Genomic DNA, 15880 nt, shown 5'->3' with positions numbered 1-15880 from the left:
CTTCCGGCTCGCCCGTTCCCCGGCAACCGCCCGGCCCGCCGCGCTTCCGCCCGGGGATCGCGGGGCGGGGCTGTGGCTCCAGGAGCGGAGCTACCGGCCGGCGCCCCGCCCGCGGCGCTGCGGGGGCCCTCGGGACCGCGGCACGGGCTGGGCCGGCCCGGCAGTGCCCGGAAATGTCCCCGCGGTTCCCGGCAATGTCCCCGCAGTGCCCGGCACCGCACCCGCCGCCGGCTCTGCCCCGCGTCCCCGGGGGCGGTGCTGCGCGCTCATTGGCTGGCACGCCCGGCCCCTGGGCGCTGATTGGCGCGGCCGCCGTCAGTCCCGCGGCGGGAGCGGGACGCGAGTGCGGTGCTCGCCATGGTCGGCGTGGAGCTGTTCTCGCACCCCGCGCTCTACACGCGCTACCGGGCCGGGCTCTGCTCCGCCGCGGCGCTGGCGCTGTTGCTCATCACCGCGCTCACCTATGTGCCGCCGCTGCTGGTGGCCTACCGGAGCCACGGTGAGCGCCACTCGACCCCGCGCGGCCCGGCCGGACCCGGCTCGGCCCTGAAATCTCGTGCTGTCTCTGCCCTCAGGTTTCTGGCTGAAGCAGAGCACGTACCTTGAGCAGCCCACTGTGCGGTTCCGGTACGAGGTTCTCCTCGTCGCCACCACCGGGCCCGGCCCGGGCAGCTTCTTGGCGTGGAGCACGTTCCCAGCGTTCAACAGGCTGCAGGAGGAGCGGCTCCGAGTCCCGCTCCTGGCGGTAGGACTGCTGCAGAGTGGGGCAGCCGGCTCGGGGCATGAGCGGGCACTGCTGCCTGCGAGGAGCAGCAGCTTCACGCATAACCTCGTGCCTCACATCAGAATTCAGTTGGGACAAGTGATTTCTAACGAGTCTGGTTTAACTCCCTCTTCAGTGCTTCTGTATCATAGAATTATTTAGGTTGGAAAAGATCCTTAAGATCATCAAGTCCAACTATTGACCAAACTACCAGTTTCACCACTGAACCGTGTCCCTAAGCACCACTGGTGGTTTGCACGAACACATCACTTCCCTCAAATCAGTTGTGCCCTCCTCCCCATGGCTTATCATGATGTGAACTTGCATGGGTTGCTAGGTAGGCTCTTGTTTTGGAAGCAGGTATGAGCTTTCTAAAGCACACAGCCTTTGCCTTGCAGTCATAGTTCCTTCTGGGATTCCACAGTGGCAGTTATTTTTCTGTCTGCCTCTGTTACGAGTCCTGCTATGCCTGCAAATAGCTGAGGTACTGGGTGTTTGTGGCACAGAGGTGTAGCAAGCCTTGGCTCACAGCCAGGAATGGGAGTACAGAGGCCATTAAGAGTCACACTGCAGTGGCAGGAGGCAAAAGCCTGACCACCAGTCGTATTTGCACAGGGTGTGACAGAAGATCCAGCACTAAGGCGTGCTTTGTAGGATGTGGGGGAGATGGTCAGAATGGTGTAGGGCAGAAAAGACTTTGAAGGGTCTAGTGAGCTTTCCCTTCCTGGGGTGGCATATGAGATGTTGTATAACAGACAATGTTGCAGGCTTCTTCTTTGTCTCCAGTTCTTGGTTTATCAAGTCAAGCAACTTTTTCTTTCTTTCCTAATGCTGCAGCTTATTTGCTTCCTTTGATTGTGCATGCTGCAGTTGTGGAGGTCCCCTGGGGTTTTATCTTTTCTGGTTTTCTTTCTAACAGAAATTCCCTTATTTTTAAAAAATCATATTCTTTTAGACTAGAGAAGAAGACAAAAATCAAGATGGCAAAATGGATCAGTTGCATTTTGAATTGGAACTTCCGCTCCAACCTACAGAGCATGTACTTGGCATTCAGCTGATTCTACTCTTTTCCTACCAGCTTTATGTGAGCATTTTTAATAATGTTTGTTGTGATGTACAGACCCTGTGTAATATTCCAATAGTGGTTATGCAAACAATGAAAAGAAACTTTTCACATTTGAAATTCCTATCTAAAAGTATGTATTTTACTAACAAATATTTAATTTTTTCCTCCTCTACCGAGTCATTCCTAGTCTAGCTCTGTTGCATATTTTGATACGCTTTGTTAGAATTATTTTTTTTTTTAAATTTTTTTTAAGCTCTATATTCTCTTGGGCTGTAGTGCAGCATAGAGGATAGAGATGCACAACACTGAGTATCAGTGTGGGTGGCACCAGGAAATAACTGAGAGTCTTGCAGTAGGGAGAAGGATGTGCACTCTTACTGTTACAGGACACACTGCTGTGTCTTGACAACCAGTTAGTTTTCTGAAGTGGAGAGGCAGGCTATTGAAACAGCCTAAAACTCCATAGATTTTGCTTACTTAACAACTCTTAATATGTTGGTAATGATCTACCAGGATCTTCTGTATCTTGTAACTGTGAGGAGGAAGAAAGTGTTACAGGAAGACAAATATTAGATCAGTGATTAGTATCACAGAGAGTTACAATATTCACAACACTTCTATTCCACTGTAAATGTGAAAATTTTCCTTCATGTTGATAAGAGCTAAGGAACTTTTTTATTTGGTCCTTATTGCAGAGCAGCAGTCCTTGATTTTGATTGCTGAGTTTTTTAAAGTGTGTCTGTAAGGAATGGGTTTAGTCATCTTGCTACTGTTTACCTGTCATTATGTCATTAGCCACAGACTGCTGGATTGAATTTCCTGTGGAACTTTGTATGTAATAACTTAAGTTAGATCACTTTATTAAAAAAAAAAAATATTTTATTTGGCATTCCCTTGTTTAGACTAATGTAATGATCTGAAACTTAGGGGTCAGAAAAATACTGAATAGATACAAAGAGGTAAAAAAGTGTGTGTGTGGGGTGTCCCCCTGCCTAAATTCTCTTTTCTTGTGTTCACCATTTCAGAGAATGTCAACATTTGTGATGCAGAGCATGGCTTTTCTTCAGTTTTTTTCTCCTGTGCCAGGGTCTCGGCTCTATATGAATGGAGACCTGAAATTGAAGCAGAGGCAATTACTGAACCATTGTGGACTGGATACCAGATACAATGTGAGCATATGTTTTTCCCTGCCCTTCTATCCTCCTGGTATCATAGGTGACACCCTGATTATTTGTAGTCCTACACAGAGTGAACTGTGAAACTTTGGAGCTGGTGTTTTGTTAGGCTAAAAGAGGGAAGAGGTTATTCTGCCAAGATGTTCAGTCTGATGTTTATGTGCATTCCCTCAAGGGCATGGTTACTTTGTGTGAGAAACTCTGTAGAATTACTGTCTCGAAGACTGGACAAATAATACAAGTGTCTCCTTGTTGTAACAGGTGTCTGTGGTCAATGGCACAAGTCCTTTTGCAAGTGACTACGATCTAACAAACATCATTGCAGCATACTGGGATAGAAATGGTAAGCCTGAACGTGTAGCTGTGAACTACAGGGCGGTAGTAGTGCACATATTGGCAGATGTTTTGTGAGGTATTTGTGTTCTGTATTAAGACCTAAAAGCCCCTTAACCTGGATATTTCCTTTCCCCATTTTAGTGACAACAGTCTTTTCAGATCCCAGCCCTCTTTGGATGACAGGAAGAGCAGCAGATACACCATTTGTCATTAATGCCACTATTCGTTACCCAGTGGAAGTTATTTTATATCCTTTGAAAACTGCATAAACTGTGACATAACTGGGTTGCATTATTTGGGCCTTCACCTACAGGCCAAGTGAAAACTGTTTTCTCCTAGATTTGTTGCTAAACTTTTTCTTCATTAGCTAAGGAAATGTTGAAGTTCTGGAGTTAGTGAAATACCTGTTTGTCCATTCCTTCAGATGGTTCTTCTTGCCTGACCACCTTCTGCCTTTCTCTACTGGGAACTCGTGTTGCTTTTCAGCTTTACTGAGCAGGCCTTTAAGGCAGTTTCTTAGCCATTTTCAGTGAATATTCTTAATGAATCTTGCTTTGTTCGTTATGTTGTTGCTCATTTTCTCAGACAAGAACAAGCCTGTGTTTAAAAGAGTCTATATGGAGCATAATTCTTACGAGGTTTGTTTACCTGCATGCCTATTACCAATAACAACTTTCTGGTGAGTCAGGCACAAAATAGGTACTTTACCCAGAATTAGTTTAAATGCTTTCTAGGACAGATATTCTCTGCAGCTTTTGTTACCTACTATTGTAAAAGGCTTTTTGGTGTTTCTGTGGTTAAGAGGCTTTCCATTTGCCACAAAAATTGATATCTTAACAGATTTTGTGCCTTTCTGCCTCTGAGTTCCTTTGTTTACTTATTGCAATCAGAAGCTTCTTCATTAACACTCCTTGACTTTCTTTAAATATCAGCCAGGATTTTGGGAAATTATTAAATTTGCCTGGATCCAGTATGTCAGCATCCTCCTTATCTTTCTTTGGGTGTTTGGTAGGATTAAGATGTTTTTGTTCCAGAATCACGTGTTGACTACAATTCCAGTATCATCAGTTCTGCCAACATCTCCAGTACTAAGCTACAAACAGCACCAGTTCTGAGAAGGTGCCTGAGAACACTTTAAAGAAACACAGTTCAAAAATAGTCACCTGCTTTTCTTCTCTATTCACTTTTTACTTTCAAAGATCCGAATTTTGTAAGTATGTTCCAAGTATGCTCTGTTTGTGCTTTCTTTTTAAATATATGTTCATTCATCTAATTTTTTGGGAACACTGCTTTGGAGCTGAAAATTTTAATTTTTTTGACAATTAAAAGTTAAATAACAGCCTGGGGTGTTTTTTTGTTGTTGTTTGTTTTTTTGTTTTGTTTCGTTTTGTTTGGGGTTTTTTGGTTTGGTTTGGTTTGGGGTTTTGGGGGGGGGTTGTTTGGTTTTTTTGGTTTGTTTGGTTGGTTTGTTTGTTTTTTGCAATTGGAACATGCTTTAAAAGCGAGTAGGAAGCAATGAGTCTGCTTTTGCATTATCTTCATTTTGCTATAGCTTGAAGACTGAAAATAATATGCTAAAAGTAACAATATAAACTGTTTTTACTGTCTTGTGAATTAATTCACTGCTGACTTAGACTTCTGTCCAGAGCTATTTGTACATGCATTGATGTGCACTATGAAATGAAACAAAATATGAGGAATGTGAAAAAATGTATGGATGAGTTAAGGTCAGAGACACTCCTGTCACAGTACAGCCACAGTTACGTGGCACAGTTACATGCTCAGCAATTTAGTTATTAAATTGGATGGTGGATAAATTCAAGGCTGATGTGAGAAACTGGGTTGTGGGTGATAGTTGTGTGCAAGGTTTGCATAACCACTTACTATTGGCATTATTACTGTAGCACTAGACCATTAACTGTGAATTGTGAATAGTAAAACAGAGAAGCCTGGTATTTATTGAAAGAAAAGTAACAAAAAATACTACCAGAGAAGCTTTGGAGTTCCAAAGGAAGTGAATAATTACTTTCAGAACTTAAACAGCTTAGAACTGATAACAATTATAATCACCTGGTGAAGATGATATTTACCAAATATAATCACTTTTTCAGATGACTCAGTTCCCTGAGTATGTGTCTGCACAAGCATTAGGATGGGCATAAGCAAGGGGTGGAAATCTCTGGAGAGACCACAGGACCTCATTTTAAGGACTTGAATGTTGTACTCTCGCAAAAATGGAATGTATATAACAGTCTTCCTCCTAGCTGAACAGAAACATGTTTAAGGTAGCAACAGGAACAGGAAAGACACTAGTGCCAGAAAACAACAGTACCGGGAAACTCCATTAGTTCCTATCTCACTGTTCTCTGCTGTTGTAGCCTTTCACATTAAGTAATGACCAGAGATGCTGCTCAGAGCAACAGTTCAGTGAATACATGTGAAATAAGAAATGGAGAAAGGAAACACAGATTAAAATATCCTTATGTTCTCTTTTCCTTTAGAAAGGGAAAGCTGGAAAAAATCCTCTACAGTAATTTAAGCAGATAACTATATAATTTAAAAGGATGAAATCAAAGAGTTATTTGTTTGCCAGTGGCATGTAAGTGTTTAGTATGACCTGAAACAATCCCTCCATTTCTTTTGAAAGAGGTGTGCTTCATGACTGTGGTAAGTGAATGCAGGGTAAATGGAGCCCTAAAGGCAAGTGTGACCAGAGCAAGGGAAAAAAAAACTTGTTTGTGGTACCTCTGCTGTGGTAACTTCCTGGATCACTGTTATAATGAAAATAGTTCTTGGTTCATAGACTCCTTTCTCAAGCTTGAAGAGACATTCTACTTCTGTAAGTAACCAAGCAGTAGAAAAAAGCTAAGATTTTATGGCTGCAGCAATAAACTAAACTACAGGGAAAAAATATACCTGAGAATCCAATGCAAGTACTATTAAGGGAGGTTCGTGTAGGAAGAGCCTTTCTCAGAAGGCTATCTGCAAGGACTCTTCCTTTAGCTTTCTAAGCGACCCGAAATAAAAAGACAACCATCTGAAACCACTGCCATCCACCACAGTGCTACTACACAGGTCTTATGTGTACACATATGCCAGAGAACAACCTAAATGCTCTTCACTGAGGAAGGACACAGTGGCTTGCTGTGATTAATCAAAGTCCTGTAAGTGGTTCTGTAGGAAGAAAAAGTAAGCATCTGGTTAAAGGTCCTATGCATAAACTGAAGTGGGAATGTGTCCGTGTAAGAGCCATGTTTCAGGAGTCTTTTAAGGGGTGGAGCTGGGATAAAAGAAACGACCCCGGTGCTCGTTAACCGGCCGAGCAGCCCGTTTACAGGGGCAGGACCCTCCGGTTCTGCTCGCCTGAGGCGAGCCCTGTGCGCCCGGTGCTGGGGCGGGCTCGGGGGCAGAAGGAAGAGAGGGAGGAAGAGGAGGGGGCTGCGGCGGCAGGCGGGCCCGAGGCACTCGCGGCGCTGCCCCGAGCCGTCCCCGGCGGGTGCCGCGCTCGGACCGGGCTCTCGTGGCTGCGGCGGGGCGGGCGCCGGTGCCGCTCGAGCCGCCGGGCAGCCCGTGCTGGGCGGGGCCGCCTCTGCCAGGCTGCGCCTCTGCCCGGGGATGCTCTCGGAGCGGGGCGGATCGGCTCCCTCCCGGGCTCCTCCCGCTGCCCCGGCGCCTCGGCCACGTCTGAAAGCGGCTCATTGTCTCTGTGGGCAGCTCGGAGCCGCGGCGGTGGCGGCGGGAAGGTACGGGCGGGCTGCTGCGGGTGGGGGTGGCGGCTGTTGGCAGGGGACTCGTCGTCCCAGTCAGACCGTTTTTTCCGGTCTCAACGGTGCTTATAGTCAGTCTCACTACGCTTCAGGGATGCGTTCGAGCCCTTCGCACTCGCGCTAGGTTTCGGGGGATGTATTCGAGCCCTTCGCACTCGCGCTAGGTTTCGGGGGATGTTTTCGAGGCGTCCGCACTCGCCCCTGCCCGTGGCGGTGAAGTAGCGGTAAGCCCAGGTGCGGCGGAGTCGTTCGTTGTCCGCCGTCTCGAGCCGGCCGTTGTTTGAGGTGTAGGCGGTTGTTGACAGAGGTCAAGCGCTGTCGAAAACCAGACCTTTTTTTGGTTAGGTTTTTGTTCTTCTTCTTCCCTCTTCCCTAGAGAACATGGCTGATTCAGGTTGAGGTGGTAGAGTTAGGTGGTGAAATAAGGTGCTTTAGAGGACATTTCCCGTCGTTCCGGGAAATCCTTTCCCATTTTTCTATTGTGTCCAGCCTCTCTTTCCAAATGAAGGTCACACACCGGTCGGAAGAATTTGTCTTTATTTCTTAGTTGCAACAGTTGCTTCAGTGGGGCATACAGGGCACACCTCAGCCCATTTGTCCTCTGACGGTTTGAATTTGAGGACACTATTGCACCTTTGCAGGCAGAGTCTCAAGTAAATGAATAGCATTCAGTCGCTGCAGGCGTCTCTTTGCCACCCCAGTTTTGCCATAGTAAAAATTCCTAACAAAAATTGCAGCTAAGCAGACCTCATTTCTTGAGCACCAGTAATTCTAGTAGCTGAAAACACTTCATGATCTTCAGCTGCACTGCATGGAGAAACAGGCGGTGTAGGGCTATGCCTTGATACTGCCTTTTCTTCAGGCTGGACAACTTTATCTAACTCCAGAAATTATAAATATAACACAAAGGAAACAGTACCTTTTAAAAAACCACACCTCTAATCATAATGTAATTAAATCCATGGTACGTTTAATTGTATCATAAATGATTTAAGCCAGATAATTTCCTAGAAACAGTTGTTCCAATCTCATTTGCCCCTAGATTGTGAAAAGAAGTACATTTCCAAAAGCTAAATTAACAGTATCAGCTGGAGTACCAATATATTGTTATAATTCAGAATTATTACAGTACATTTACTGTACTTTAATTATTTTAGTTGCAGTTTCACTGTTCTATTAAAAAATTAAGCAGGCTTTTGAATTTCAACTATTTACTATTGGCCAGCTCTTAGAAAGACTTTTAACTTTTTGAAGTAGCAATACTTATAGAAGGCACCCTCCAAACGAACTTTTTCTTTCCCCATTCAAAGATCAATCTGCGTATTGTTGGCAATAACAGCCTTAGGAAGGTGTGTGCTTTTTAGCTGCAGAAGAACACTGGAAAGTGATGTTTTGTCAGCTGGGTGATTGCGGCAAGAATTACTGGTACTATTGTTGTGCGTTTTTCTTTGACCAGCTTTGTCACATTCCTGCATTTCACTTTTTAAAGCAGCGAAGTGTGTTCCTAATGTTGAGCCCACAGAAGCAATTCTGATGGTGATGTCATTGGTGTGATGTCTTATAGGTGAAGTATGCAGTGAGTAAACATCTCCATGAGGGATAGTAGACCTTCAGGTGATCTTTGCTCTATTTATCATGCCATGCACAAATATTTTCCTATTATTTCTACAAAATGCATGATGACATTTACCATTATTATTCTTTTCACAGTCAGTACTGCTGCATCTGGTGAATCATAAGTACATAACTACATATATTCATCTCATATATTGCTCTGAAAAGTCAGCATTTAGTGTATGACAAACATACAGGACAATCATTGTTGGCTATCAAAAGGCTGAACATATAATAGAGCACTAGGTATTTGTTTTTCAGTGGAAAAGATCAATCTGGGAAATTATTTGAGAACATTATATGAAGCTGAAGTAATTTCTGTGTAATCTATAAAGACTTTGGCTTTAAAAGTGCTGCATAAACTGTTTTAAAATAATGTGTGCTGGACATTTTCTTAGACTCAAAATGGCCAGGGAAGACTGATAAAGACAGTTAAAATTCAGTTGCTCAGAAGTCATTGTAGGGGAGCAGGTATTTATAATTCTTCACTCAGATATTTTGCTTTATTCCAGCCAGGGTTTTCAGTCTTCCCAAAACAGACTTAGGCCTGTTGGTTCTGAGGGAGTCTTTCATCCCAACCTTTTGTCCCAAACTCAAAGAGAGAGCATATTTTTTTACAGTTCTAATGTGAGACACTCTCTTTCTGTCTTTCTACCATCTTTTTAGTATCCCAGAAAAAAAAAATGAGCAGTGTAAATAGGAAGGGTTTTTGTTTGTTTGGTTGGTTTTGGTTTTTTTAGCTATAAAGCTTATTGTTGACAATTTTCTAGGCCTCTTCTGGTTGAATTCTGTGCTGAAAGGAAGTTACTTAGAAACTGTAATTCTTTCAGAGCTGACCTGCAAAGATCTCATTACTCAGTTCCAACATTACGTGACTTACGCGACAAAGGAATAAAAGTCCCTGAAAGCAAGAGCTAAATAATCATCCTTTACACAATTTCTTTCTCTCTTTTCTGCCATTCTGGGTCTGAAAAGTGCTCTCTTTAGAAAACAAGCCCTGCTACCACTGGCTGTATTTTTACCCTGCTTGGGAAAACTGGATAGCTTTCTGTGTTGTATTTAGTTTCTTGGCAAGCAGTGGCAGATGCAAGCAGCCCTGCAGCTCAGCAGTCTATCAGAGACAGTTGAAGTCATGAAGAAAATGATTGCTCTGTTGGCCAGTTTGTATAATTTCCTTTGGACGTTATGGAAGAATAGTTATTCTGGGACTATCCCAGGGTTCATCTAGTCCAGGATCTCGTTTCCATTAGTAGCTGTTAGCAGGCAGGCCCGGTGACAGAGCTTGACTTGGGACTGTCAGCTAAGCCATATATTCAGATGCTTTTCAGATCACATTTTGAACATTTGCATTGGCCTGCAAAGAGATGATTGTGTTTCAAGAAGTTGTGAGAGTACAACTTCTGATTATTCTGCTCTTTACCAGGGCTCTTCCTGAAGAAACAGTATCACAAACAAAGCATTACTGCATTACATTACACTCACAGAAAAGGAATAACAGTGTAACTTTTATTAAAATAATTTATGCTTAGCAGTATTCAATATTTACAAAAACATGTATCATGATGCCATCGAGTACTGCAATACTTCATGCCTGAGAGGTGTTGGAGTGCTCTGTGCTGCAACTTGCTGTCACAGTCTGTTTTTCTGCCTGCTGCAGCTCCCTTGCCACTTAGGGACAGAATGATTGCAAGTCTATGAGGAGGTGCTTGCTAGAGTTTTGTCACTGAGGTGGCATCTGGATTGGCAGTAAGGACATCTGGCCCCTCTGCTGCCCTTTCCCCCATGCCTGTGGTCAGCAGGCCTGCTCTGGTCAGGCAGGTGCAGCCACGGAAGCACCGCTGTGGAGCAAAGAAGGAAGAAAGGAGGCAGAACGAGCCCCTCTTTGGCTCTCCTGAGAGGAGCCTGGGATGGACAGGTGGTGCCGCTGAGCCATTGGCAGAGGAGGAGGGCACTGGCAGAAGTAGAGGTGAGGCAATGCAGAGCAAGTCACAGACTAGTGTTTCACCTAGTAACCAATGCAGTTTTGGCACACTGCCTTTCTGTGCTGAAAGAGCTGGCCTAACAGCACCCTCTGGTGAGTCCTGAGAGGCTTTTCTTCCATTACTTGCTTCTAATCAATATAATTGTTTGTTGAACTCTTGTATAGTTCTGCTGCCACAGCATTTTAAGGCAGGGTTTCATATTTTTAGGTTCAGCATACAAAGAGGTTTTGTAATGAGAGATCATTAATTCAATTCCCCCAATTTTCCTATTTTGAGCAGTTATGAGTGTTTTTGCAGTTGTTCTCTCCAGGCCAGTTGTGATTTCCCTGTTCTAGGGAACCTCTTTTTTAGACTGAGGAGCAATTGCCACTTCAGTATTCCTTTTACAGAAGTCATTGACTGTCCTTGTGCGTTGATCTTCGTTCCTTACTGTATTCAGCTATATTGTCTTGAAGAATTCTTGTGGGCACATCAGCACTAAGAACTTAATGAATTGTATTATGCCAAACGAGTGTGTATCTGTATTTGCTAGTCTGCATGGTTTCAAGAGTCTAGAGTGTGTTGGTATATGTCTCTCTCACAGTAACAAGACACAAATTGTGTAAATGCAGCTAGATAGCAAATATGGAGATGATCTGCATACACGAAGACTCATACTTTCCTAATACCTTGCCTGCTAACTTATACTGATTGCTTACAAGTGGAATCTGCACAACTGAGGGCACAAAGGAGTAGGTGCCAAAACCCTCTTGTTAAAAGCTGTGAGGAATGCATATGACTTGAACTTTGATTACAAAGTAAAACAATTCCACTTGGGGTTGATATGTCTAAAATTTTCTAGGAGTTATGTGCAGACATTTCTAATTGCCAAATAGGTAATTCCCTTAAATGCAAACTCAGGGTATTCAGTCTTGGGGTATATGTGTTCCAAACCAAAGACACATGTCAGCTGCTTTTTCATTTTATCATCTGTGGCCACATGTGGCTTCAGGTTATGAGTTTTCACCCATTTTCTGCAGTTTGAAAAATAGAGGGTTGTGCACAAGCATCCATTGGTATAGCATCCTACTGCCACTGCAGAGTACAGCACTCACATTAGAAAAGAAGATGTTTTTTGTTTCAGCAGCCAGTTACTGATGTTCCCATCTACTCCTTTTAGGGAATAGAAGTCCTTGTAGTGTCAAACTGAAGCAGAAATACAGTGGAGTGATTCAGAGGGATTTTTTTTTTTTTTACTTGGCAGTATTTACAAGTATTCAAGTTGAGAGCTTTGTGTACTTTGTAGATTTTTTTTTTTTAAATCCAAGTGTTGAGTTGCATCAAGGTTTTCTTCAACATCAGACATTTACTTATTTGTGCAGTGATCTTATTGTCACACGTTACTTCCTTTCAGTTTCTAGCAGCTCTCACCTGCACATGACCATCTCCAAGTGCAACTGGTTAAGGAAGCAGTTAGTGCCACATACATACCTGCCTATTTGAAGCAAGGTTTTACTAATGCAAGAGTTTCTATTGTGTTTTATCGTTATTGTGCCACAGCAGCAATGGTTCACCAGCATTTCTCTTCTCTTTTTCAGCTTTTCTTATTGCTCTTCCTCGGTGAGAATGGCAAGGATTCGGATTCCTAGCACAGTCGTTATACTTTTTGTTACAGTTCAGACTGGATTCTTACTCTTCATGTATGCCCGGTACAGCAGCTTCATGCCTCAGGCTGAGGAGAAACCGTCCCAAGTCCACATCCTCATTCTCTCCTCCTGGCGGTCGGGATCTTCCTTTGTCGGGCAGCTCTTCAGCCAGCACCCCAGTGTCTTCTACCTGATGGAGCCTGCGTGGCACGTGTGGGTTACAATGTCTCAGAACAGTGCCAAAGTCTTACACATGGCAGTGCGGGACTTAGTCCGGTCGGTCTTCCTGTGTGACATGTCTGTGTTTGATGCTTACATGCCTTGGAAAAGAAACTTATCCGATCTTTTCCAGTGGGCAACGAGTCGGGCTCTGTGCTCAGCTCCTGCTTGTGACTCTTTTCAACGCACTGACATCACCAGTGAAATGGCCTGCAAGACTCTTTGTGGGCGGTATCCGTTCAGCAAGGTGGAGGAAGCCTGTAAAACTTACAGCCACGTTGTCATCAAGGAAGTTCGATTCTTTGACTTGAAGGTCCTCTACCCTCTTCTCACTGACCCATCCCTGAATCTCAAAATTATTCACCTGGTCCGTGACCCCAGGGCAGTCGTTAAGTCACGGGAACAATCGGTGAAAGCATTAGCCCGTGACAATGGAATTGTCTTGAGTACCAATGGCACTAAAGTGGAAGACAGCAAATACAAAGTCATGCAAGAGGTTTGTAGAAGTCACGTTCAGATTTATGAAACGGCTACTCTAAAACCACCTAATTTCCTTAAAAATCGCTATTTAATGATCCGTTTTGAAGATCTGGTGAGAGATCCATTATCAGAAATCTCAGAAATGTACAAATTTGCTGATCTTAATTTGACTCCTAGGCTCAAAAGCTGGATCTATAATATCACACATGGACAGGGACCGGGAAAAAAAAAAGAAGCCTTCAAAATCACGTCTCGAGATGCAGTTAGTGTTTCACAGGCCTGGAGAAACGTTCTTCCCTTTCAGAAAGTTAAGAAAGTACAGGAAGTTTGCAAAGGTGCTATAAACATGCTTGGCTATCAACTGGTGGATTCCGAAAAAGAACAAAGAGATCTGACATTGGATTTAGTGTTGCCAAGACGACAAAATCAATTCAGTTGGTTATCATTTAATCCAAAGCACTGAAACATTATTTTTGAGAAACTGGGGGGGGGGGGGTTGGGAGGGGCAAGGTAGATGTTTGAGTGTTTCTCTACTGCTCAGCATATAGTGATTGGAAAATCCTTGACTGATGACTTTAAGTATCTTTCTGTCTACTATTTTTCCATTAATGGAAGGAGTTTTTTTTTCCTGAGGTTCTTACACCTCTAAAACAAAAAAAGGCAAGATAATTGTCAGGTTGTAAATATACAACTGAGCTGTGCTGCTCACAGCATTGTTTTAAAGTACTATAATTTAAGTACTTTCTGTTACAAGAGGAATTCTCAAAGATGTCTTTATTGATAGTAGTTCACTTCTGTTTTCATGTTTTATATATTTAAGAATCACAGTTCTTTATTTGTATAAATGGAATGAAGTAGATACTAAATTCCTTCATTTGACTTTTTTCTTTCCTTTAAAGCTGTTGTGCAGTTGTGTATTTTTTTTTAGACTTCTCTAGATGTTTTAAATTTTAACACAAACGTTTTCCCAAAGCTGGAGCAAGTTCTGTTGTAAAAGGCTTAAATAGGAACTTAATTTATTGATTTCATACTGGTTCCCTTGGAGTGGCAACGTTTACAATCAGATACTCGAATGTGATGTTGGTATGGAGTGCAAAAAGCAAAAAATACGTGAAGAATCTTTGAGTAGAATCACAGGTGGGTAATGGTGTCCCTGTGGCATTCTGTGACACAGAGCAGGTGCACACTCGCTCCTGCAGCGCAGTTACCCTCTGTCTTCAGGACCACACGTTGTCAGTGAAGATCAGGGAGCTGGCTGGGAACTGGGCAGAGGGGCGGCAGCTGGCAGGGAAAACAGAACAGCTCGGAGGGCGGCAGCTCACAGGGAGATCAGGCCGGCCCTGGAGCCCGGGGGGCAGTGGGCGGAGAGCCAGAGGCGGAGCGGGGCGGGGAACGGGCAGGGGATGCCTTTCCCGGTGGATCGCTCTGTCCCTTTACCCCTTCGCGTGTGGCCCGTGAGGGTGAGGAGGGGCGGGTCCTTCTGGGTGCAGCTCTCGGCGGTCACCCGGGTGCCCCCTCCGCCGGGAGCGGCCAGAGGGGGGCGGTCCCAGGGCATCTCTCGAGGAACGATGGTGAGAGCATCTCGTAGGGGCTGGCGGAGCACCTGGATGTACCTGGAGATGGAGCTTTGCTCAAGCAAGGTGCCGAGGGACGAGCCCCATGCCCAGGGGCAGTGCAGGGGTGGGGAGCAGCACCTGAGCAGGTGGGGCAGTGTGGGGGCACAGGGAATCACATGGAATCTCACAGAATATGCTGGGTCGGAAGGGACCCACAAGGATCATCGAGTCCTACCACTAGCCCTGCACAGGACCATCTGCAAGAGTCACATCATACACCTGAGACTACCATCTAAAGCTTCTTGAACTCATTCAGGCTTGGGAAGATGCAGCTCGAGGAAGAGCTTGGAGGTTTTGTTTATTGGTGTGAATGTACAGTGCAGGGAGTGACATGGGATATAAGCACCGAAGGTGCTCAGGCAGGTGAGCCAGCACTCAGGGGAGGGAGTCGCTTTCCTGAGGACCTAAAGTTCCAGTTGCCGCCAGTTGCAAGAAGCTTCCATTTTGGGGCTGGGCTCCAAAAGGAGAGACCCTGAATCTGCTGCTTCTGATAAATCTGTAAGTATGGGAGGCTGTAGGGAGCTCACTGCTGTGACCAGCAATTCTTTCTCATTTAGCAGCTGTATTGCCTAGTTGTACCTGGCAAATGCCACTAGAGTTTCTACTCTGCAGATACTGTTACAGCTACTGGGTACAGTGAAGAGTCTGGCACACTTAATTACCTTAGTTCAGGTAGGTCAACAGTGACATTTCAGAGCACGTGTTACAGTAATTGGCATATTTCTTAATTTTTGTGATTGCAGTGCCTATTTGCACCAGCATATTTTGAGATTAGGTGCTGTGAAGCTTCTTAAAATAAACAAGACCTAAACATTGGTTACCTTAGCAGTATTTCAGCCTTGGACTGTTCCGAACAACACAACCTAATACAGAATGCATTTTATCTTCACCTTCTTTGTATCAGTTTTGTCTTTTAATGTAGAACATTAAAAATACATTTATCAAAACTGAGAAGTTCCTCAATTAATCCCTTTCCTGTCGTAGTTTGGCACAATAAATCCACACAGTGCATTTGGCATGTAAGAGTTACTGGGAATACATTTGAATTTTGGCTCAATCTTTCTTTGTAGTGATTCTCAAATTCAGGAATGTGGTGTGAATTCTGAGAATGCTAAGTCTTGTCCACTTGTGTGCTCCCTTCTGCTTAAGGGTAAGATCCCACAGCCCTGTGCTGGAGTAAAATGGAAGAAATTCATCCTTACATAATACTTCAGAAATTAGTTTTGTTTTCAGTAGA

General features: G+C 44.2%; 2 protein-coding genes across 2 annotated transcripts; both read left to right on the top strand.

The window, feature by feature from the left end:
• The first annotated feature begins 340 nt into the window (after nt 1-340).
• On the top strand, nt 341-4681 carry TMEM231 (transmembrane protein 231). Its single transcript, XM_050311505.1, has 7 exons — nt 341-499; nt 576-745; nt 1719-1847; nt 2855-2998; nt 3266-3347; nt 3482-3592; nt 4271-4681. The coding sequence occupies exons 1-7, from the start codon at nt 358-360 to the stop codon at nt 4453-4455; spliced, it is 963 nt and encodes a 320-aa protein (XP_050167462.1). The 5' UTR covers nt 341-357; the 3' UTR covers nt 4456-4681.
• A 2255-nt stretch (nt 4682-6936) lies between these two features.
• Nucleotides 6937-14392, top strand: LOC126637942 (carbohydrate sulfotransferase 6-like). Its single transcript, XM_050311504.1, has 2 exons — nt 6937-7083; nt 12281-14392. Exons 1-2 carry the CDS (start codon nt 6956-6958, stop codon nt 13488-13490), a joined length of 1338 nt encoding a protein of 445 aa, XP_050167461.1. The 5' UTR covers nt 6937-6955; the 3' UTR covers nt 13491-14392.
• The last annotated feature ends 1488 nt before the right edge of the window (nt 14393-15880 follow it).

Source organism: Myiozetetes cayanensis, unplaced genomic scaffold, assembly GCF_022539395.1.
Source record: "Myiozetetes cayanensis isolate MyiCay16 unplaced genomic scaffold, myiCay2020 scf16, whole genome shotgun sequence".
Lineage (NCBI taxonomy): Eukaryota > Metazoa > Chordata > Aves > Passeriformes > Tyrannidae > Myiozetetes > Myiozetetes cayanensis.
Note: the sequence above shows the minus strand (reverse complement) of the source record. Positions and strands in the feature narration are given on the sequence as shown.